Source organism: Anarhichas minor, unplaced genomic scaffold (genome assembly GCF_050575085.1).
Source record: "Anarhichas minor isolate MPS153535 unplaced genomic scaffold, ASM5057508v1 ptg000095l, whole genome shotgun sequence".
Lineage (NCBI taxonomy): Eukaryota > Metazoa > Chordata > Actinopteri > Perciformes > Anarhichadidae > Anarhichas > Anarhichas minor.
This window is the reverse complement of record NW_027466541.1, coordinates 1,290,292-1,315,813: the sequence shown is the minus strand read 5'-3', so window position 1 is coordinate 1,315,813 and position 25,522 is coordinate 1,290,292. Positions and strand designations below refer to the sequence as shown.

Here is a 25,522-nt window from a genome sequence, read left to right as displayed (position 1 = left end):
TGAAGCATGTCTCTGGAGGACTCGCTCTCAGCCCAAACTGAGTCGCTCCAGCAGCGTGAAGACCGACCTGCTGAACGCCGCCGACACCAGGTGAGCCGATACTATGAGCGCTGACCCCCCGGTGCCGGTTTACTACCGAGATCATCCACCATGACCCCATCACCCATGACCCCATCCACCATGACCCCATCCACCATGACCCCATCCCCCATGACCCCATCTACCATGACCACATCTAGTATGACCCCATCCACCATGACCCCACCCACCATGACCCCATCTACCATGACCCCATCCACCATGACCCCATCCACCATGACCCCATCCCACATGACCCCATCCCCCATGACCCCATCCCCCATGACCCCATCTACTATGACCCCATCCACCATGACCCCACCCACCATGACCCATCTACTATGACCCCATCCCCCATGACCCCATCCACCATGACCCCATCTACTATGACCCCATCCACCATGACCCCATCTACTATGACCCCATTCCCCATGACCCCATCTACTATGACCCCGTCCACCATGACCCCATCTACTATGACCCCATCTACTATGACCCCATCCACCATGACCCCATCCACCATGACCCCATCTACCATGACCCCATCCACTATGACCCCATCTACCATGACCCCATCTACCATGACCCCATCTACTATGACCCCATCTACCATGACCCCATTTACCATGACCCCATCTACCATGACCCCATCCACCATGACCCCATTTACCATGACCCCATCTACCATGACCCCATCTACCATGACCCCATCCACCATGACCCCATCCACCATGACCCCATCTACCATGACCCCATCCACCATGACCCCATCCACTATGACCCCATCCACCATGACCCCATCTACCATGACGCCATCTACCATGACCCCATCTACCATGACTCCATCCACTATGACCCCATCCACTATGACCCCATCCACTATGACCCCATCTACCATGACCCTATCCCCCATGACCCCATCCACCATGACCCCATCTACCATGACCCCATCTACTATGACCCCATCTACCATGACCCCATTTACCATGACCCCATCTACCATGACCCCATCCACCATGACCCCATTTACCATGACCCCATCTACCATGACCCCATCTACCATGACCCCATCCACCATGACCCCATCTACCATGACCCCATCCACTATGACCCCATCCACCATGACCCCATCTACCATGACGCCATCTACCATGACCCCATCTACCATGACCCCATCCACTATGACCCCATCCACTATGACCCCATCCACTATGACCCCTTTTCTACCATGACCCTATCCCCCATGACCCCATCTACCATGACCCCATCTACCATGACCCCATCCACCATGACCCCATCTACCATGACCCTATCCCCCATGACCCCATCCACCATGACCCCATCCACCATGACCCCATCCCCCATGACCCATCTACTGACAATAATGACAATAATTATATTATTAATAATAATAATAATGATTATAATAATGATTATAATAACAATAATAATGATATTAATAATAATAACGATGATAGTGATAATAATAATAATATTGATAATATTAATGATAATAGAGGAGAGGAAAGAGGAGAAGAGGAGAGGAAATAGGGCAGCCTCACTGCAGGGGAGGGGCAACTGGTGACAGAGAGAGAGCTGAAGCCGCATAGCATCAGCAGCAGCAAACTAACAGAGAGACAGAGGCAGAGAGGCCTTCGACCATTCGACCAAACAGCATCAGGATCAGCAAGTTCTCCATCTTTCTTCCTCTCCCCTCCTCCTCCTGCAGCTGTGTTTGCTGCTGAAGAACATGCATCCATAACCCCCCCTCTCCTCCTCCTCCTCCTCCTCCTCACCATTCACATAGGATGCTTGGTGAGTATCTGCACCGACGCTCTGCACGCATTAAACACCCTTTGTCCTCTGAACAGATAAATGGGCTGCAGAGTGTGTGTGTGTGTGTGCATGTGTGTTGGCGGGTTGGCGTCTTCCACCTGATTTACATGACTATACGTGCTGCGTTTCTGTGTGTGTGTATGTGTGTGTGTGTGATAGACTGGCTTCAGTCTGCACACAGTTAGCCTGGTATGTTAGCATGTGGCTAGGCTAAACACTCGATGTTAGCCAACATGTTTAGCTAAACAGGGTTGAGAAGCAGCAGCATACACACACACAGATATCCCAGAAGACTTAGCGCTGTAAGCTACTAACATTAAGCAGCTCTTTAAGATAATGACAAAAGCTATCGAGCTAACGGAGGAACAGTAGATCATCCTGTGTGTGTGTGTGTGTGTGTGTGTGTGTGTGTGTGTGTGTGTGTGTGTGTGTGTAACAGCTGTTCAGCATTATCATATGTTCATATTTTGGTGTGAAAGATGTCGATACCGTTTTTTAATCCTGATGAAGTGAAAATGGGACAAACCCTTTAACACTCAGACTCATGATGCTCAGAAAATACTGGCAGCTGATTGGACGAACCATTTGTCAATGAAACTCTTTCTAACGCCAGTCGGGAGAAGATGAAAATATATTTCAGTTTCTCTCAGTGAAGAAAATAACAATGAGCTCTTCATCTCTCCAGCTGTAAGCTGTACTATGCTATGCTATGCTATACTAGCAGCAGCTAGTGACTCTTCTTGAGGACGTGGTTCAGACTTCTTCTTCTTCAGGTGTGTGATGCGGCGGCTTCACTGTGGGAGTCAGGAGTCGTTGCTAAGCGCCGGCTGCGTGTCATCACTGGAGCTCAGGATGGACCAATCAGTGGTCATCAAACCAGTTCACTCCTCCCTCCTGGGACAGGACTACTGCTTCGAGGTGACACACACGGGACACACACACGACACAGACTGGACACACACACGACACACACTGGACACACACACAACACACACACAACCCACACTGGACACACACACAACACACACTGGACACACACGAACCACACTGGACACACACGAACCACACTGGACACACACACAACACACACTGGACACACACACAACACACACTGGACACACACTGGACACACACGGACCACACTGGACACACGCGCAACACACACTGGACACACACGGACCACACTGGACACACACACAACACACACACAACACACACTGGACACACGACCCACACTGGACACACCCTGGACACACACTGGACAGATACTGGACACACACACGACACACACACTGGACATACACGACACACACTGGGCACACACAACACACACACAACACACACATACTGGACACACACACAACACACTGGACACACACAACACACTGGACACATACACAACACACTGGACACACACTGGACCCCCCCCCGGAGTGTCCGTAAATTGGTGACCTTGACCTCTGACCCCTGTGTCTCCTAGGTAACGACCTCGACGGGGACGAAGTGCTTCTCGTGTCGGTCGGCGGCGGAGAGAGATAAATGGATGGAGAACCTGAGAAGAGCCGTGCATCCCAACAAGGACAACAGCAGGAGGCTGGAGAACGTCCTCACGGTCTGGGTGATCGAAGCCAAAGACCTGCCTGCAAAGAAAAGGTGATCCTAGACCAGGAGCCTGATCCAGTTCATCTAGAGCCTGATCCAGTTCATCTAGAGCACACGTGTCAAACTCAAGGCCCGGCGAATCCGGCAGCAAAAAAAAAGAAAAAAAAAAATGATTTTTTTTTTTTATTTTGGAAAAAAAATAGTTAGACTTGAAAATAAAAGTATCCCCATGGTCTAAATTATGAGATAGAAAGTTGAAATTATGAGATAGCATGTTGTCTGTGTACCGACATTAAAACTATCACAACAGGTGGACAGGAGAGGGAACAGACCGTAAAGCGGTTTTCCAACATGTGATTGAGTTGAAAAAGATCGACAAATAATCCCAAAATGTCCATGAAGAGAAAAATTGATGCAGAGGCAAGAAAATGTAATTTAAGATGGGAAAGTGAAAACATGTTTGTGCTTCAAGGAGAAAAACGGGTCTGTCTTCTGTGCTATGATGCGTGTCGGTGATGAAGGATACAATTCACGTCGGCATTTTGACACCAAACACGGAGCTAAATTTAGCCTCCAAGAAAAACATCAAATTGTCCAAGAATTAAAAGGCAGACTGTAATCACAGCAGAATATATTTACAGAAGCTACAGCCCAGTGCTGCTAAAGGTATGTGAGCAGGTGAGCTCCGACCAGATACAGACTTTTACAAATGTCAGTTTGTGAAGAAACACCATCGCAGACCGAGTTCAGGAACTAGCAGCAATCTAACAACACAGCTAGCCGAAGAGACGAGCAGGTACTCGTCTTCTTCATTAGCTGTTGATGAAAGCACAGACAACACGGACACAGAGCATCTATCCATGTTTATAAGACCTGATCTCAGTGAGGAGCTCTTGGATGTAGCTGCCATGCACGGGACGACGACGGGGACATTAGTGATGCAGAGAGGTGACAAAAATAGCTTTGAACAAAGTTAATGTAATAACTTGTGTTTGATATTTGTCTTTGCTATTTTCTTTGAACGTTTGATCTTTGATAGAGTAATGTGGGTTTCTTAACCCGAAATTAAAATGATTTATGTTATAATAACAGAAATGTGCTTAAATATCATTTTACATTTATTTAACTGCATGTACAATATTTTTACACTTGAATAAACAATAATCAAAAGCAGAGACAGTTATTTAACAATATGTTAGGGAGTAGTTACAGTTATACAGTCTTACATTTACAACCGGCCCTTTGAGGGAAACCATGATGCTGATGTGGCCCAGAGTGAAAATGAGTTTGACACCCCTGATCTAGAGTCTGATCCAGTTCATCTAGAGTCTGATCCAGTTCATCTAGAGCCTGATCCAGTTCACCTAGAGTCTGATCCAGTTCATCTTGAGTCTGATCCAGTTCATCTAGAGCCTGATCCACTTCATTCTAACATATAGAGGTAGAGGGTGTGTCTAGATGACAGTGGTATTAACAGTAGTATTTGTGTCCTACAGGTACTTCTGTGAGCTGTGTCTGGATGACAGTCTCTATGCTCGGACGTCCTGTAAGCTGAAGACTGACAACATCTTTTGGGGAGAACGTTTCGACTTCAGCAGCCTGCCGTCCGTCGCCTCCATCACTCTCCATCTCTACAAAGACACCGACAGGAAGAGGAAAAAGGACAAGAGCAGCTACGTCGGGTTGGTCAACATTCCCATTGCGATGGTGAGCGGCAGACAGCTGGTGGAGAAGTGGTACTCGTTGAGTACGCCCAGTACCATCCGAGGTAGGTAGATCTTCATAGAGGTTCACTGCGTTCACTGAAGAAAGTTTGACTCCAAACAAGAACTTTTAGTCAGTTTTTCATGTTGCTTCCTGTTTCAGCTAAGTCGTCTGTGCCGACGGTGCGAGTCAAAGCTCGGTATCAGAGTATCGTCATCCTGCCGATGGAACAGTACAAAGAGTTCGCAGAGTACATCAGCTCCAACTACCTGCTGCTCTGCAACACTCTGGAAGCCTCCATCAGTCTGAGAGCTAAAGAGGAGCTCGCTTCTGCACTCGTCCACATCCTGCACAGCACGGGGAAGGCCAAGGTAGCCCCACCCACGGAGCATGACCCTGCCCACTATGCACGACCCCGCCCATCATCACACCTTCACTACACCTGAACTCCTTCAAAATAAAACCATTACTGTAAATTATCCCATGTATTTCCAGGTGAACTCATCTCTCAGTGTTCTCATGTGTGTTGAAAACCTGGAACTCGTGAATTTAGAGTTTTTTTTAAATGTTGTTCCATTGTCTTATTTTAAAAGAACAACTGAGAGGCAGTAGAGTGGGAGAGTTTAACTCTCTTTATAAAAGTCCAACGTAAACTTCCTCTAAATGTTAGTGGTAGTCAATGAAATGAAAAAGAGTCCATCACATGACCAGACCACATACAGGATCACATGACTGCTGCACATTCAGGATGTTTAAATAAAGTTTTGTTGGACTGAATGAGGACGACCTTTCTGCAGGACTTTTTGACAGACCTGATGATGTCGGAGGTGGACCGTTGCCGTGACAATGACCAGCTGATCTTCAGAGAGAACACGCTGGCAACAAAGAGCATCGAAGAATATCTGAAGCTGATTGGACAGAAGTACCTGCAGGACGCCCTCGGTAAACACAACACTAAACAAGATAAATGACACAAAATACAAAACGTGACCCAACACCCCAGTTTATTGTGATAGAGAGGTTTATTATTGTGATAGAGAGGTTTATTATTGTGATATAGAGGTTTATTATTGTGATATAGAGGTTTATTATTGTTAAATAGAGGTTTATTATTGTTATAGAGAGGTTTATTATTGTGATAGAGAGGTTTATTATTGTGATAGAGAGGTTTATTATTGTTATAGAGAGGTTTATTATTGTGATAGAGAGGTTTATTATTGTGATAGAGAGGTTTATATTGTGATAGAGAGGTTTATTATTGTTATAGAGAGGTTTATTATTGTGATATAGAGGTTTATTATTGTGATAGAGAGGTTTATTATTGTTATAGAGGTTTATTATAGAGAGGTTTATTATTGTGATATAGAGGTTTATTATTGTTATAGAGAGGTTTATTATTGTGATATAGAGGTTTATTATTGTGATAGAGAGGTTTATTATTGTTATAGAGAGGTTTATTATTGTTATAGAGAGGTTTATTATTGTGATATAGAGGTTTATTATTGTGATAGAGAGGTTTATTATTGTTATAGAGAGGTTTATTATTGTGATGGAGAGGTTTATTATTGTTATATAGAGGTTTATTATTGTGATAGAGAGGTTTATTATTGTTATAGAGAGGTTTATTATTGTTGGAGAGGTTTATTATTGTGATGGAGAGGTTTATTATTGTGATGGAGAGGTTTATTATTGTGATATAGAGGTTTATTATTGTGACAGAGATGTTTATTATTGTGATAGGTTGGCCTTTGATCGGTCCAGGAAAAACTCTCCAAAAACAACAAAAAACCTCAGAGAGATCCTCTGGACAGAAGTGTGTTAGATGTCATGTCTTGCTTTAACCCTAACCATATACATATTTCTTTGTGTTTTCTGTGTTCAGGTGAGTTCATTAAAGCTTTATATGAGTCAGATGAGAACTGTGAAGTCGACCCATCTCGCTGTGCGACCTCTGACCTCGCAGAGCATCAGGCTAACCTGAGGATGTGCTGTGAACTCGCCTTCTGCAAGATCCTTGACTCATACAGGTACACAGATATATACAGAGTACATACTGTACATACACTGTACACACACTGTACCTTACACACACTGTACTCACACTGTACACACACTGTACAGTACTCTCTACACAATTAACATACTGTACACACACTGGACTTACACTGTATTCACCCTGTACAAACCCTTTACACACAGTGAAAACACACACTTTGTATGATATGATGTACCCTTTAACTACCCCTTTAACTACCCCTTTAACTACCCCTTTAACTACTCCTTTAACTACCATTTTAACTACCCCTTTAACTACTCCTTTAACTACTCCTTTAACTACCATTTGAACTACTGCTTTTATCTACCCCTTTAATTACTCCTTTAACTATCCTTTAACTACTCCTTTTACTACCCCTTTAACTACCCCTTTAACTACCCCTTTAACTACCCATTTAACTACTCCTTTAACTACTCCTTTTACTACTCCTTTAACTACTCCTTTAACTACCCATTTAACTACTCCTTTAACTACCCCTTTAACTACTCCTTTAACTACTCCTTTTACTACCCCTTTAACTACCCCTTTAACTACTCCTTTAACTACTCCTTTAACAACCCATTTAACTACTCCTTTAACTACTCCTTTAACTACTCCTTTAACTACATCTTTAACTACCATTTTAACTACTCATTTAACTACCCCTTTAACTACTTCTTTAACTGCTCCTTTAACCACCCATTTAACTACTCCTTTAACTACTCCTTGTACTACTCCTCTAACTTCCCCTTTAACTACGACTTTAATTACTCCTTTAACTACTCCTTTAACTACTCCTTTTACTACCCCTTTAACTACTCTTTTAACTACTCCTTTAATTTAACTACTCATTTAACTACTCCTTTAACTACTCCTTTAACTATCCATTTAACTACTCCTTTAACTACCCCTTTAACTACTCCTTTAACTACTCTTTTAGCTACCCCTTTAACTACTCCTTTAACTATCCATTTAACTACTCCTTTAACTACCTCAGGGTCTTCCCCCGGGAGCTGAAGGAGGTTTTTGCGTCATGGCGACAGGAGTGCAGTAACCGAGGTCGACCAGACATCAGCGAGCGTCTCATCAGCGCCTCGTTGTTCCTTCGCTTCCTGTGTCCGGCGGTGATGTCGCCGTCACTGTTTGACCTGATGCAGGAATTCCCCGACGAACGCTCTGCTAGAACTCTGACCCTCATCGCCAAAGTCATCCAGAACCTCGCCAACTTCAGCAAGTAAGTCTGGGCTTTTATTTTGATGAGGCTTGGGTGCTTTTACTGTGAAGGAACTTTTATTGGGATTTTTGTGAAATACTTTGACCTGTCGGTGAATACCTGTATTGTTTGTTTACCTGTAATTGTTACCTGCATGTGTACTTTTAACTGTTAAAGGGATGTGTACCTGTATATGTTACCTGTACATGTTACTTGTATGTGTACCTGACATGTTACCTGTACATGTTACTTGTATGTGTACCTGTACATGTTACCTGTATGTGTACCTGTATATGTTACCTGTATGTGTTACCTGTATGTGTACCTGTACATGTTACTTGTATGTGTACCTGTACATGTTACCTGTACGTGTTACCTGTATGTGTACATGTACGTGTTACCTGTACTTGTTACCTGTATGTGTACCTGTACATGTTACTTGTACATGTTACCTGTATGTTTAGCTGTACGTGTTACCTGTACGTCTTACCTGTATGTGTACCTGTACGTGTTACCTGTACATGTTACCTGTACGTGTTACTGCTTACCTGTGGCTGCAGGTTCGGGACTAAAGAGGAGTACATGCTGTTTATGAATGACTTTGTGGAGCGTCAGTGGAGCAGCATGCAGCGCTTCCTGCAGGAGATCTCAAACCCTGACGGACTGAACCACACCGCCGGCTTCGATGGATACATCGACCTCGGCCGAGAGCTGTCCAGCCTGCACACCCTGCTGACCGAGCTGGATCAGGTAACACACCTGATCAGGTGACCCAGGACTTCTTTACCTTACCAGTTCTTTTCATATTTCCCTTTCTGTTCAGATGAAACCAAACAGATACAACATGTGAATCAGTGAGCTTTAGAGGAGCTGACAGGTGGATGTTTTTACCTTCAGACAGAGTCAGGCTAGCGGTTTCCAGACTTTATGCTAAGATAAACTAACCTCCTGCTGGCTATAGCTTTATATTTAGCCGGCAGACCAGAGAGTGGTGACAATCTGACATCTGTCTCTCCCGTACCTGTCTGTCTGTCTCCAGTCGAGCCTGTCGAAGCTCGGTCCTCTACCTCGGATAATCAGAGAAGTGTCAGCGGCTCTGGCTAACCCCGGGGGCGTGGTTAATCCCGGGGGCGTGTCAGTGTCGTCTCCAGAGCCTCAGCGTGTGGTGTCCCCGCCCCCTCTGTCCCCGGCCCCCCTGTCCCCGCCCCTCTCTCCTCCTCTTGCGGCTTGTAATCCCTCTATTGGCCTGCAGGGCAATGTCGGACTGGATGGAGGGTTAGTATCATGTGTCCTGTTAGCATTAGCATTTAGCTCGGTTCATATCAAATACAGATGTCTATAGACAACGCACAACATCACGATTCACCAAAGTCACACAATCACACAATAATAATGTAATAAGACACTGTAATAAGACACTGTAGTAACACACTGTGATAACACACTATAGTAACACACTGTAATAACACATTGTATTAATAATACACTGTAATAACACTGTGATAAAACACTGTAATAACACACTGTTCTAACACTGTAGTAAGACACTAGTAACACGCTGTAATAACACACTGTGATAACACACTGTAATAACACACTGTAATAACACACTGTAGTAACACTGTAATAACAAACTGTAATAACAGACTGTAATAACAGACTGTAATAACAGACTGTATTAACAGACTCTAATAACACAGTGTAATAACACTGTAATAACACACTGTAATAACACAGTGTAGTAACACACTATAGTAAGTACTACCCTGAGCCTTCCACTTAGCACTTATTGTAATCATATTAGTTTATTGCACTTACTGTATTCATACTAGTTTGTTTCTGTACTTCTGCTCTGGTTTATGCTCTTAGATGCTTGTTTAAAGGAGATGCACTTATGACTTCTGGTGACTAGTAGTTCTCTTGAATATGTTGAATACACTTATTGTAAGTCTCTTTGGATAAAAGCGTCTGCTAAATGGCTGTAATATAATGTAATGTAACACACTGTAATAACACTGTAGTAACACACTGTAATAACACACTGTAGTAACACACTGTAATAACTGCAATAATGTGTGTGTAGTTTGGTGGACTTCACCAGACTTCCGTCTCCGACTCCAGAGAACAAAGACTTGTTCTTCGTCACTAAAGGATCCAGTCTGCAGCCGGCATCAGGTGACCTTTAACCTTATTAGAGCTGACCTCAGTGTGTGACCTTTGACCTCAGTCTGACCTCTGATGTCACTTTCTGTAGGTGTGCAGGGCTCTCCGGCGGCGAGTTCTTCGTACTCTGAGCCCAATGAGAACGAAGCGGGTTTTGAAATGACCAACGGGGGCCGGAGGGAGGGGCCCGATCTGACCAATGAGAGCCGCAGCCTGTCTCTGGTCGACCTGCAGGACTCCTCCCCCAGCGACGGCCTCGAAGACGGTCAATGGCAGCGCAGGACGGGGCTCCTCCCCCTCTCCTTCCAGAATCCCGTGTATCACATGACCGCCACGTCGCCGCGACAACCGACGGACGCCACGCCCTCGGACGGCTCAGGGGGGTCGCAGGGGACAGAAAACGTCTTGGCAACCAAACCGGCGTTTCTTACCCAGATGTCTGTGGGGCTGGGGGGGGGGGGAGAGAGGGGGGGGGATGTCGGCCATGTCGGCCATGTCCAGCAGCAGCAGTGGAGAGGATTACTCAAGACGAGCTCTGTCTGAGACCCTCACAGGTAAGACCACCACCAGGATCCACTGAGATCACCTGATCATGTGACCTCATCATGTGACCTGATCATGTGACCTCATCATGTGACCTGATCATGTGACCTGATCATGTGACCTCGTAGAATCATGTGACCTTATCATGTGACTTCGTAGAATCATGTGACCTCATCATGTGACTTCATAGAATCATGTGACCTTATCATATGACCTCATCATGTGACCTCATTATGTGACCTCGTAGAATTATGTGACCTTATCATGTGACCTCATCATGTAACCTCGTAGGATCATGTGACCTCATCATGTAACCTCATCATGTAACCTCGTAGGATCACGTGACCTCATCATGTGACCTCGTAGGATCATGTGACCTCATCATATGACTTCGTAGAATCATGTGACCTCATCATGTGACCTCATCTCTGTTGTTCAGTTCCTCCTGTTTCTCCAGCTGGTTCTCAAATCACTCAGCTTCGTCCACGTTTGAACATCCAGAGACGTATATATATATATACATACATATATACGTATATATATATATATATATATATATATATACGTATATATATATACACACATATATATATATATACATACATATACATACATATATACATATATATATATACATATATACATACATATATACATATATACATACATATATACATATACATACATATATACATACATATATATATATATACATACATATACATAGATATATACATACATATACATATATACATATATATACATATACATATACATATATATATATATATACATATACATATACATATATATATATATACATATATATACATACATATATATACATACATATATATACATATACATATATATATATATATATATATATACATACATATATACATATACATACATATATATATATATATATACATATATATACATACATATATATACATACATATATATACATATACATATATATATATATATATATATATATACATACATATATACATATACATACATATATATATATATATATATATATATATATATATATATATATATATATATATATATATATACATACATATATACATATACATACATATATATATATATATATACATATATTTATGTATATATATATATATATATATATATATATATATATATATATATATATATATATATATATACATATGCTTTACTGCTGCAGCCGCACCGATCCGTCTGTCGATCTCCCGCTCCATCTTACCCTCACTCGTGAACAAGACCCCGAGATACTTGAACTCCTTCACTTGAAGGAATCCTTTCTTTGTATTGGTCTTAAGTAATATTCTAATTTTCTGAGATACTGAATTTGGGATTTTCCTTAGTTGTCAGTTATAATCATCAAAATTAAAAGAAATAAACATTTGAAATATATCAGTCTGTGTGCAATGAATGAATATAATAGACAAGTTTCACTTTTTGAATGGAATTAGTGAAATAAATCAACTTTTTGATGATATTCTAATTATATGACCAGCACCTGTATATATAATGATATATACATGTTCAGCTTTCCTGATGATGTCACTGTTGTTGCTCCTCCCCCTCAGGTAGCTCCGCCCCCTCTCGTCAGACCTCAGGTCCTCAGAGACGCATCGACCAGCCTCCTCCTCCCTCCTCCGCTCCTCCTGGACCTCCTCGAGGTCGCACTCCTCCCAGCATGCTTAGCGGCGGCGGAGGCCCCGCCTACCCTACTCGCCCCGCCTCTGGCAGCATGATGTCATCGAGTCCCGATTGGCCAAGCAGCAGCCAGTCGCGCCTCAGACAGACGTCGTCGTCGTCTAAAGGAGACAGTCCCGAGAAACAAAGACCCGCCGCTAAGGTAACGCCTTAATCATGGTGACCCGTTCTGACCTTTGACATGTAGTAACAGTGTGTGTGTGTGTGTAGGCTCAGTCTCCCTGTGCGTTGGACCGGACGGCCGCCTGGCTGCTCAACATGAACTCTGCATCGTCCTACGGAGAGACGGAGGACGACCGCCATGACGACGCCCTCATAGAGAAGGTAAGAGACTACAGGTCCTACTGGTTCTACTAGTTCAACTGGTCGTACTGGTCTCACTGGTTCTACAGGTCCTACTGGTTCTACTAGATCAACTGGTCGTACTGGTCCTACTGGTCTCACTGGTTCTACAGGTCCTACTGGTTCTACTAGTTCAACTGGTCGTACTGGTCTCACTGGTTCTACAGGTCCTACTGGTTCTACTAGTTCAACTGGTCATACTGGTTCTACAGGTCCTACTGGTCTTACTGGTTCTACTGGTTCTACAGGTCCTACTAGTTATACTGGTTTTACAGGTCCTACTGGCCTTACTGGTTCTACTGGTTCTACAGGTCCTACTAGTTCTACTGGCCTTACTGGTCTCACTGGTTCTACAGGTCCTACTGGTTCAACTGGTCATACTGGTTCTACTGGTTCTACAGGTCCTACTAGTTATACTGGTTCTACAGGTCCTACTGGTTCTACTGGCCTTACTGGTCTTACTGGTTCTACTGGTTCAACTATTTCTGCTGGTTCTACTGGTTCTACTAGTTATACTGGTCTTACTGGTCTTGCTGGGTGTTGGGAACGTAAAGGAGCGTGTTTGAGTTATCATAAAACATGAAAAACTAAATTATTGACATCAATATAATTATTAATGTCAGTAAGATTATTAACAAGTATTAATAATAATGGGGCTCCACCCTGAGAACATCAGGGGCATAAGTCTCATAATTAATATTCACTCACAATGTCAACAGTCAAAGTACTATTCCACATTCAGAGTGAACAGTGAAGGTTTGATATCAGCTATAATCACGTTACACATGCAGACAGCTGCTCTTTAAAGTTTAACAGAGTTTATTAAGTTCTGATAATAATGATCTATTCAAATAATATCTAAAGCTAACAACAAATACTATACAATTATGAGCACGCTATCTTTAAATCAACAAACAATCTGTGGTAGGACTGTGTGCGTGTGCGTGCGTGTGTATGCGTGTGTGTGTGTGTGTGTGCGTGTGTGTGTATGCGTATGCGTGTGTGTGTGTGTGTGCATGTGTGTGCATGTGTGTGCATGTGTGTGTGTGTGTGCATGTGTGCGTGTGTGTGTGCGTGCGTGTGTGGGTATGCGTGGGTATGCGTGTGTGTGTGCGTGTGTATATGCGAGTGTGGGGGAGAAGCTATAAACAGCTCGGGCAACGTATGATGTAATCTAAAACGTGGCTACGTCACGTTGGAGATAGATAGAACTATCTGCCTAAATGGAGGACCACAAAATAGCACGAGTCTCCAAAATGGGGCGAGACAATAGAGATTGTGTTATCTACACGTGTCTGAGGTAGTTAGCTCAACCCAGAGCTACATGTAGCTAACGCTATATGTGTGTGTGGGTTAGTAAAAGAAGAGAGAAAGCAAACAAAGAAATCCTCCAAAACAAGCAGATCCTCACCACCGCGGTGAAATATGGAGATTGTTCTCTCATCTACAGAAATGTCGCTGAAGATCTCTGACTCGCCCAGTCGCGGTTCTGACCTTTGAACCGATGAGACAACTTCCGGCCCCACCAGCGGTGAATCATCTCAACACGTTTGCAGCAGCATGAAATACACAGGAACTTCTACACAACATTAACGATCTCGGTCGTTAATCTCGGCGATTATTGAGCATCCACACCAAGTTATAAAATGACACAGTAACTTAAGCAACACACAAGATAATATACACAATGACCTAACTAAGCCCAGACACCCTGAGTAAGCCTTACGATGAGATGACTTCTTAATGGTGCTTTTAGTAGCCGACGGTCCTTCGAGCGGTGAATCCACTCGGCTGCGCTGGCTGCTAGCGCTGCACAGTCTGCCTCACAGAGACTCTGTCTCTGTGAGGCAGAGAGGGGGCTCTTCGGAATTGTCGTCCTTTGGCCGGCACTGTCGACTTGGTTGGAAAGAAAAGTGTCCGTCTCTTTTTCTGAAGGCAAATCTCCTGGTTCTCCTGATCCTACTGGTCCTACTGGTCCTACTGGTTCTACTGGTTCTCCTAGTTCTCCTGGTTCTCCTGATCCTACTGGTCCTACTGGTTCTCCTAGTTCTCCTGGTCCTACTGGTTCTCCTGGTTCTCCTGGTCCTACTCGTCTTACTGGTTCTACTGGTCTTACTGGTTCTGACTCTCTCTCTGTGTGTTTAGTACCAGCAGGAGATCACGTTGCTGCAGGAGAAGTTGAGAGTTGCAGCAATGCGTCAGGACGAGTGTGAAGCTCGACTGCTGGTCCAGGATCAGCAGAACCAACGCATGCTGCAGGAGTACCAGGTGAGTCACCTGATCCCTGATCCACCTGAGACACACACACACACACACACACCATGAACAGCTTCACTCACCTGTAGAAAAGCTCAGCTGATGACACTGTGTTCATGCTGTGTGTGTGTGTGTGTGTGTGTGTGTGTGTGTGTGTGTGTGTGTCTGTCTCAGGTGAGGTTGGAGGACACAGAGAGCAGACTGAGGCGGCTGCAGGACGATAAAGATCTCCAGATGAACAGCATCATCAGCAGGTCTGTCTGTCTGTCTGTCTGTCTGTACAGCTGTCTGTCTCTCTCACCTGTCTGACCTGCGACCTTTGCAGGTTGATGGCCGTAGAGGAGGAGCTGAAGAAGGATCACTCTGACATGCAGGCTGTGGTGGACTCCAAGCAGAAGATCATAGAGGCACAGGTACCTGCCTGTCTACCTGTCTGTGTGTCTGTCTACCTGTCTGTGTGTCTGTCTGTGTGTCTACCTGTCTGTCTGTCTGTCTACCTGTCTGTCTACCTGTCTGTGTGTCTACCTGTCTGTGTGTCTGTCTGTGTGTCTACCTGTCTGTGTGTCTGTCTGTGTGTCTACCTGTCTGTGTGTCTGTCTGTCTGTCTACCTGTCTGTCTACCTGTCTGTGTGTCTGTCTGTCTGTGTGTCTGTCTACCTGTCTGTGTGTCTGTCTGTCTGTCTGTCTGTCTACCTGTCTGTCTACCTGTCTGTCTGTCTGTCTACCTGTCTGTCTACCTGTCTGTGTGTCTGTCTGTCTGTCTGTGTGTCTACCTGTCTGTCTGAGGCAGCTCCTTGTAGCTCTTTTATTGTGATCAGCTGTCTCCTTCCTGTCTGAGGGTACATCCCAAGTCTCTTAATTGTCATTTCTTCGATCCTCGATTGAACCGGAAGTTGTTCTGCTCCTCCATATTGACGGCCGTCCCAAAGCTCTAATTTAGCTCTGAGGAACCACGAGAACAGACTTCCAGGAAGTCTTTTAACGGCCGACACGCCCCCTCATTGTTCATCAGTCATGTGATTGGACGCTGCAGCCGATCGGACTGACTGACTGAGTTTAACACCAGAGTGAAGACAGATCACAGAATAAACTCTAGTTTATATTTGATTAGGTTTCTGATTCACCATCTGGTTTAAATAAATGTTCATTGTAGACTGAACAACAAAAGGACCACAAACAACTTTCTACATTTATTAGAAAGATTTGTGTTTTCATGATCTGATGTTTCCCTCAATAACTTTATTATGAATACAATTAAAGTCAGAGAGAGCTGAGAGACCAAACACTTTTTACATCATTCCTGAGTGTTTGATGAGTTTTATCATTTAAGAGAAACAATAATCATATTCTGGGTTATTTAATAATGAGTCACAGTCACAGTTTCAAAACGTACAGACGCAAATAATTCATAAATAAGACGATCGCATTCCGCCGGTAGAAATGGATCCTGTGCTTATAAACAGAACACAGGACACAGTTTGTTAACAGACTACAGAGAGAAACACCTCTACAGTGGTGATTACTGTGTGTCTTTATTAGTTATTAGTATTATTAGTTACTGTTATTAAGTACAGTGATCATGTGAACAGACACAAACTTATCTAAAGTCTCTCCAGCTGTTAAAGCCGACTGATCAGCTGATCAGCTGTGATCATCAGCACCATCATCAGAAACAGACGTCGCTTCACGTGACGCAACTGAGGAAAGGACGTCTCATGTCTCTTAAAACATATTTCCTCGTTCCTCTCTCCTCGCATGGTTTCCTTCATGCATCCCTGGTGGGAGGGACTAAGACGCAAGGAAAGGACCCAAGTGAGGGAAACGGGGATGCAATTAAGAGACTTGGGATGTACCCTTAGTCCCTCCCACCAGGGATGCATGGAGGAAACAATATGGCGGTCTGTCTGACTCTCTCTCTCCCTCCCTCCTGTCTGTCTGACTCTCTCTCTCCCTCCCTCTTGCCTGTCTGACTCTTTCCCTCCCTCCTGTCTGCCTGCCTGTCTGACTCTCTCTCCCTCCCTCCTGTATGTCTGACTCTCTCCCTCCCTCCCTCCCTCCCTCCTGTCTGTCTGACTCTCTCCCTCCCTCCCTCCTGTCTGTCTGACTCTCTCTCCCTCCCTCCTGTCTGTCTGACTCTCTCCCTCCCTCCCTCTTGTCTGTCTGACTCTCTCCCTCCCTCCCTCCTGTCTGTCTGACTCTCTCTCTCCTCCCTCCTGTCTGTCTGACTCTCTCTCTCCTCCCTCCTGTCTGTCTGACTCTCTCCCTCCCTCCCTCTTGCCTGTCTGACTCTCTCCCTCCCTCCCTCCTGCCTGTCTGACTCTCTCTCTCCCTCCCTCCTGCCTGTCTGACTCTCTCCCTCCCTCCTGTCTGTCTGACTCTCTCCCTCCCTCCTGTCTGTCTGACTCTCTCCCTCCCTCCCTCTTGCCTGTCTGACTCTCTCCCTCCCTCCCTCCTGCCTGTCTGACTCTCTCTCTCCCTCCCTCCTGCCTGTCTGACTCTCTCCCTCCCTCCTGTCTGTCTGACTCTCTCTCTCCTCCCTCCTGTCTGTCTGACTCTCTCCCTCCCTCCCTCTTGCCTGTCTGACTCTCTCCCTCCCTCCCTCCTGCCTGTCTGACTCTCTCTCTCCCTCCCTCCTGCCTGTCTGACTCTCTCCCTCCCTCCTGTCTGTCTGACTCTCTCCCTCCCTCCTGTCTGTCTGACTCTCTCCCTCCCTCCCTCCTGCCTGTCTGACTCTCTCCCTCCCTCCCTCCTGTCTGCCCGCCTGTCTGACTCTCTCCTGTCTCCCCCCTACTGTCTGTGTGCCTGTCTGTCTCTCAGGAGAAGAGGATCTCCAGCCTTGACTCCTCTAACAGTCGTTTGATGGCCGCTCTGACTCAGTTGAAGGAGCGCTACGCTGTGACATCACAGAGGAACGGCCTGTCTCCTAGCAACACGTCCTCTCTGCAGATCACAGAGAACGGAGAGTTCCGGAACTCCGGCATTTAATCAACCAATCACAGAGCGGGATCTGACCTCTGACCTGACTCCACCCCTCAGTTCATATTTTAGTTTTGCATGTTTCCTTTTTTAACATCTTCTGATGTCAGATCCGTTTTTCATTTTGCTACTTCCTGAAACTTCTTGATTTTAGCTCAACTTCACCTGTATATGGCTCTGGTGTAATTGGACTAACTGGAACAACTCCACCTGTATATGGCTCTGGTCTAATTTGACGAACTAGAACAACTTCACCTATATATGGCTCTGGTCTAATTGGACTAACTGGAACAACTCCACCTGTATATGGCTCTGGTCTATTTGGACTAACTAGAACACCACCACCTGTATATGGCTCTGGTGTGACTGGACTAACTAGAACTCCATCTATATATGGCTCTGGTGTGACCAGAATAAGGCTATACATACAGTTTTGGTCCAAGTGTTGTAACCTCGTCTGTATATGGCTCAGGTGTTTTTTTGAAAGTTAAACTGTATATATTCATCATTTTATAGGCTCTTTATGTTTAGAATCTGTCTTAAAGGAACAGTCCAACACTTTAGTCTCGGCCATGATGCACAGAGTCAGATCCGGTCCTGGAAGCAGGGAGGAGCTGTTAGCTTAGCTCGATGTGTTGGTCGTTCTGGCCTTCCGTAGTTCAGAGAATTTGCCATTAGTTTGTTTCGGAGAGTTTACTTATTTTAATGTTCAGATTTATTGTAAAACAATAAACATTTACAATTGTGATGAAAAGTTTGTGAACACACACTCCACTGGATTCTACTGGACCCTACTGAACTCTACTGGGCTCTAATGGACTCTGCTGGACTTTACTGGACTCTGCTGAACTCTAATTGACTCTACTGGGCTCTAATGGACTCTGCTGGACTTTACTTGGCTCTAATGTACTCTAATGGACTTTACTTGGCTCTAATGGACTGTAATGGACTCTACTGAACTCTACTGGGCTCTAATGGACACTACTGAAATCTACTGGGCTCTACTGGAGGGCTCTAATGGACTCTAATCAGCTCTACTGGACTCTACTGTGGCTTGTATCTGTTCTTGTTATTTATTATAAAGAGATGCTCCAATAAACTATTAATCTATCAAACTGTTGATATTGTAGCGACCCTTACTCAGGAAAGCTACGAGACGTTATTTTCTTGTGGTCCTTTATTTGCGGACAGTACACAGGCTACTGTGGGCCGTAGCCTACGCCAACAAACAGTCAACACTGTTAACGTTCTGTAACATCTTTAATCATCTGCTCCCGGTCATAGACTAACTCTCGTCGTCCAGGTACACAAAACACAACATCCCACCAGGCATGAGGCCTTCACTGACCTCCGTAAATGCAAGAACCAATCTTATATAACATCTTAGAACACTTTCTGTAAACACCATAACACCTAACATAACAGGTTAACATTATATGTCTTCAGTCCGTTACACTACCCTCCCCCCACAAAGTCCCTCGCCCCCGAGGGGGCAAACAAAGTCTCTCAGGTGGCCAGGGGGCCTTCGGTTCCTCTGAGGCCGCCGTTGGCCTTGGGGAGAAGGGGAAGGGGTCGAGGGGACGCTGGGCCCATGGGCAGGGGACAGGGAAGAAAGGGCTGGGCCAAGGACACCAAGTCCAGTCTGTGAAGGGCCGGGGGAGACACTGGGGTTATTGGAAAGGGTTTGGGGGGTAGTCCGGGCAGAGTCCAGGGTTCCCCGTGTCCCAAGCTCTTGTCCTGGTGGGATGGCTGTGCCCCGGTAGGGGGCCAGCCTGTCTCTGTGCAGGGCGACTTTCCTTCCTCGTGGTGGCAGCTGGACCCTGTACACTACCTCACCAAGTCTCTCCAGGACTCGGCAGGGTCCCACCCACTCACTATCTAGCTTTGGGCACCTGCCCTTCTTCCTTTGTGGGCTATACACCCAGACCAGCTCCTCGACTTCGAAATGTCGTCCTCTGACGTGCACGTCGTAGTTCCTCTTTTGCCTTGCACCTGCACTGCGCAGCTGGTTCCTCGCAAACTCGTGGGCAGACTCCAAGCGGTCCTGGAGTTTCCTAGCATAGTCGAGCCCCGGGGGACCTGCAGGTGCGTCAGGGGGTTTCCCCACCATCATCTCAGCTGGTGTCCGAATTTCTCTGCCTAGCATGAGAAGGGCAGGAGAGCAGGAAGTGGAGTCCTGTACAGCAGACCTGTAAGCCATCAGCACCAGAGGTACATGGTCGTCCCAGTCACGTTGGTGTTTAGCTGTCACTATGGCCAGCTGCTGCGCCAGAGTGCGGTTAAATCTCTCGACCAGTCCATCGCTTTGTGGATGAAGGGGTGTGGTGCGGGTCTTGTGGGAGCCCAGTTTGTCACACATGGCAGCAAAGACACGGGACTCAAAGTTTCTGCCCTGGTCTGTGTGGATGACTTCAGGGGCCCCGAATCTGCTGAACATCCCCCCCACCAGAGCATCAACTATAGTCTCCGCTTCCTGGTTTGGCAGGCAGTAAGCTTCAGGCCACTTAGTAAAATAGTCCATGGCAGTGAGGATGTAACGGTTACCTCTCTCTGAGTGGGGAAAAGGTCCGAGAACATCAATCCCCACCCTCTCCATGGGACACCCAGCTGGAAACTGTTGGAGCTGGGCATGAGATCTGTCCGCAGGGCCTTTCCGTGCAGTGCAGCTGTCACAGCAGCGGCAGTAGTCCTCCACATCCCGCCTATGTTGGCCCCAGTAAAACCCCTGGCGGAGGCGGCGGAGGGTCTTAGTAACCCCGAAATGACCAGATCCTGGAGCTCCATGCATCGCCTGGAGCACTGTCTCTCTCAGAGCCCTGGGCACCACCACCTGCCACTGTGTCTCTCCCGTCGCTGGCACTTTCCACCCCCTCTGCAGCACACCATCCTGCAGGCGCAGGGCTTGAAAAATTGACCAGAGTCCTTTTGTGGCTCGAGAACACAAGGCAACCTCTCCCCAAGCTGGTCGCTGCCGGGCTCCCACCCAAGTGAGCACTGGCCTTATGTCGACATCCTCTTCCTGTCTGCACCCCCACTCTGTTGCGTCCACAGCTGTCAGTCCGTGGCCTGCTGGCGTGCCCTCCGGTCCCACTGCAGCACATTTCACATCAGGTTGCAGCCTCTCTTCTTCCTGCGCCTCTCTTTTCTCACAGTAGCTGCAGCCATCAGTGCTGCAGGGACGGCGTGAAAGTGCGTCTGCGTTTCCGTGGCGTGCCCCTGGTCTGTGGACCACAGTGAAATCATACGCCTGCAGCTCCTCAATCCAGCGTGCCAGCTGGCCTTCTGGCTCTCTGAAAGACATGAGCCACACTAAGGCAGAGTGGTCGGTCCTGACTGTGAAATGGAGGCCCCCAAGGTAATATTTGAAATGTCGAATGGCACTGACCACAGCAAGCAGCTCCCGCCTTGTGACACAGTAGCGACGTTCAGCCTTGTTGAACTGTCTGCTGTGATAAGCCACCACTCTCTCTCCTTCGGGAGTCACTTGGGCCAGCACAGCCCCTGCGCCTGCATTACTGGCGTCTGTGTCGAGGATAAAAGGCAGGGTGGGGTCAGGCGGTGAGAGGATTGGGGCTTCCACAAGGGCTTTCTGCAGTGAAGTGAAAGCTGCATGGCACTCCTCTGTCCAATCAAACACCACCCCTTTTTGTAGCAGGCGGAACAGAGGTGCAGCTATGCAGGAAAACCCTCTCACAAACTTCCTGTAGTAGGAGGCCAGGCCCAGGAAGCTTTTCAGGTCCTGCACAGTGCTGGGGGTAGGCCAATCCTTCACAGTCTGCACTTTCTCATCCATGGTGCTGACACCACCGCCCCCAAGCTTGTGCCCCAGAAATGTGACCTCTCGTTGCATGAAGGAGCATTTCTGTGGGTGCAGTTTTAGACCTGCTGCTGCCACCCTCTCCAGCACCCGCCTCAGGGCCTTGAGAGACGCCTGGAATGATTCACCATGCACCAGTATGTCGTCCAGGTACACAACACACTCCTGCCGAGGGATACCAGCGAGTACCCTGTCCATTAGTCTCTCAAACGTGGCAGGGGCATTGCAGAGGCCAAACGGAAGGACTTTAAACTGCCACAAACCCCCATTAGTGATGAAGGCAGTTTTGGCCCGAGCTTCAGGGCCTAGGGGGACCTGCCAATACCCGCTCCGCAGGTCCAAAGAGGAGTACCAGGATGACCCTGCCACTGTTTCAAGGGCCTCGTCGATGCGTGGCAGGGGGTAGGAGTCCTTTTTGGTCACTTTGTTGAGGGGTCTGAAGTCCACACAGAAACGCCACTTCTCCTTCTGCTTTTTGGGGACCATGACGACCGGGGCGGCCCAGGGGCTGGTGGAAGGCTCAATGATCCCAGCTCGCCGCATCTCTTGCAGGGCTTTGTCTGCCGCAGCCTGCCTGGCCAGTGGGAGGCGTCGAGGTCTCATCCTGATTGGCTGTGCATCTCCCGTTTCGATGTTATGCTGGATGAGATCTGTGCCGCCCACATCGTCCTCCGACAGTGAAAAGCAGTCCTTGAACTCAAGTAGAAGTTGCCACAGCAGACTTTGTTCACTCGGAGTCAGACCATCACAGTTTTTCTGCCAGACCTCCTTCACTGCAAAGACCCTTTCGCTGTCGTCAGGTGGGGAGGTGTTTGTCACCTGTGTGTGTGAACCTGCAGCTGGCCAGACAGTGGTTGGAGGTGGGTGCAGCTCGACAGTTGGCAGGGTAGAGGGCGGCGTAGGTGGCTCGTTTGAAGGCGGCTCGTTTGAAGGCATGCTGCTGGTAGCAGCAGAGTTTGTTGTCTCAGCTGTTAGTGTGATAATGGTGTGGGTTGTGACACAGCCAGGCCGGGGTGGCTGTCGCCACATCTGGATGACATGGCCGTCGGGAAAAGTGAGAGTTCCTCTCTTTGTGTTTATGACACAGTCCAAAGCCCCGAGAATATCCAGTCCCAGTATACAATCCTCCAGGTTAGCAACCCACACCGGGCAGCGGACAGATTTCCTTCCCAGCCCCAGAGTCACTATTGCTTCCCCAACCATGGGGGCTCGCTCTCCAGTGACTGACTGCAGTTTCACTATTGTGGGGAAAATAACAGTTCTATTTTTCACCACATCGGGCCTCACCAGGGTTGCTGACGAACCCGTGTCTACCAGTGCAGAGCAGCATGTCCCTCCAATAGTCAGCGGTGCATACCAACAGTCTCCTATCCAGGTTCGACCCAGCACCACTAGTCGCTCCAGCTGACCATCAAAATCCTCCGGTGGTCGGGGTGCTCCTACTTGGTCAGAGAGTTGCGTAGCTTCGTTATTTAAAGGGGGTCGGGACAGAGTGCCAGGGGTCCGCATCGTCCCGATTATGCGGTCCCCGGCTCGTTTCCCTTGTTCGTGGTGGTACGGGGGCAGTGTCGGACCAGGTGGCCAGGCTGCCCACATCCCCAGCAGACTCTTGGTCGTGGCTTGTCCTGCCTCTCATCTCTCAGAGTGGCAGCCCTCACCAGCTGGGTTAGCTCCCCCACCCAGGCAGGTTGCGCCAAGTCCATCTCAGTCTCACCAGCAGCTCTCATCTTTGATGATTTTTCAACCACTTTACTCCAGGCGCCAGCACACAGCATCTCTCTCTCTGTAGCTGACTCCAAAGCCTCCTGGAGCGACCCAGGGTGAGCCAGTAGTGTCTGGATGCGCAGGTCAGCTGGAAGCAGGGCCTGGAGGAAATGGTCCCTTGCTAGCTCGCTCTGGATGGGAGGGGGCATGTGGGCATAGGTGCGGTGAACAAGCCCCTCAATGTCATTAGCGAGCTCCCTCAGCGGCTCCTCTGGCCGTCGTTGTCTGCTGCACAGTTCAGAGCGGAGCAGGCTAGTGGCAGAGCATTGTCCAAATCGTCGCTTTAGAGCCCCAATTAGTGCATCATAATCCCTCCTATCATCATGACTTAGCAGCAGCAGGCTTGATAAAGCATCACCCGTGAGGCACATCGCCAGCTGGAGAGCTTTTACTGAAGTGGACCATTTACTGGCCTGAGCTAACAGTTCAAATTGTGCTTGAAAAGCTTCCCAGTTAGATTTACCGTCATATCTGGGGGTCTTTATTGTGGCCGGAACAGCTTCTCCGTGTGGCTCAGGGTGCTTGGCCATGTCCATTCCTACGGCCGTAGTCATTCCTTTACGGCCGCTACATTCACCACCGGCGCGGTCCGCGCGGCCCAAGCCAGCCTCGGCAGCCATCCTCGCGGTCATTTCCTTGACCCGCTCTCTGTGCTCCGTTATCCGCCAGGCCTCGGCTGCGCCGTCCCGTCCTTGTCTGTCACTGTCTTCTTCCCGCTTAATCTCGAGACGGCTCCCCGACCACATGTTTCTCACCGCTGATGAACGTTAGCCACTTAGCTTCTCTGCTGCTAGCCGGCGTGGCGATGTCGATGAATGCCGAAAGTTTTACTTCTGACACCAAATGTAGCGACCCTTACTCAGGAAAGCTACGAGACGTTATTTTCTTGTGGTCCTTTATTTGCGGACAGTACACAGGCTACTGTGGGCCGTAGCCTACGCCAACAAACAGTCAACACTGTTAACGTTCTGTAACATCTTTAATCATCTGCTCCCGGTCATAGACTAACTCTCGTCGTCCAGGTACACAAAACACAACATCCCACCAGGCATGAGGCCTTCACTGACCTCCGTAAATGCAAGAACCAATCTTATATAACATCTTAGAACACTTTCTGTAAACACCATAACACCTAACATAACAGGTTAACATTATATGTCTTCAGTCCGTTACAATATGGTGATGAGTGACACCTCACACACATCCAGACAGACAGGTTTTATTTATTAGAACAAAGCAGTGAGACTTAATGTATAAACAGGAAATGATGTCACTCTTTTTCGCGGTTCCAACCCAGGAACCACCCGGTGAAGGTCGATGGTTCAAATCCCTGTTTCACCGTCACAGTCAGGGTACGAGGGTCTCTGTCAGCCGGGTCGGTCTCCAGGTACCTGACAGCTACACACAATTAGCTGATAGCATCACAGTTAGCTGTTAGCATACAGGAACACCTGGA

General features: G+C 47.0%; 1 protein-coding gene across 1 annotated transcript; it reads left to right on the top strand.

Annotated features, from left to right (window-relative positions):
- Nucleotides 1–1,730: 1,730 nt before the first annotated feature.
- LOC142939273 (disabled homolog 2-interacting protein-like) lies at nt 1,731–19,600 on the top strand. The gene is given in 19 exon segments (XM_076082531.1): nt 1,731–1,893; nt 2,688–2,832; nt 3,395–3,567; nt 5,013–5,284; nt 5,383–5,591; nt 6,018–6,162; nt 7,103–7,247; nt 8,253–8,489; nt 9,029–9,218; nt 9,508–9,743; nt 10,552–10,643; nt 10,723–11,081; nt 11,083–11,185; nt 12,782–13,053; nt 13,122–13,235; nt 15,399–15,521; nt 15,684–15,763; nt 15,835–15,922; nt 18,327–19,600. Coding segments are annotated over 18 exon segments (3,144 nt in total). The 5' UTR covers nt 1,731–1,893; nt 2,688–2,694; the 3' UTR covers nt 18,495–19,600.
- Nucleotides 19,601–25,522: the final 5,922 nt, after the last annotated feature.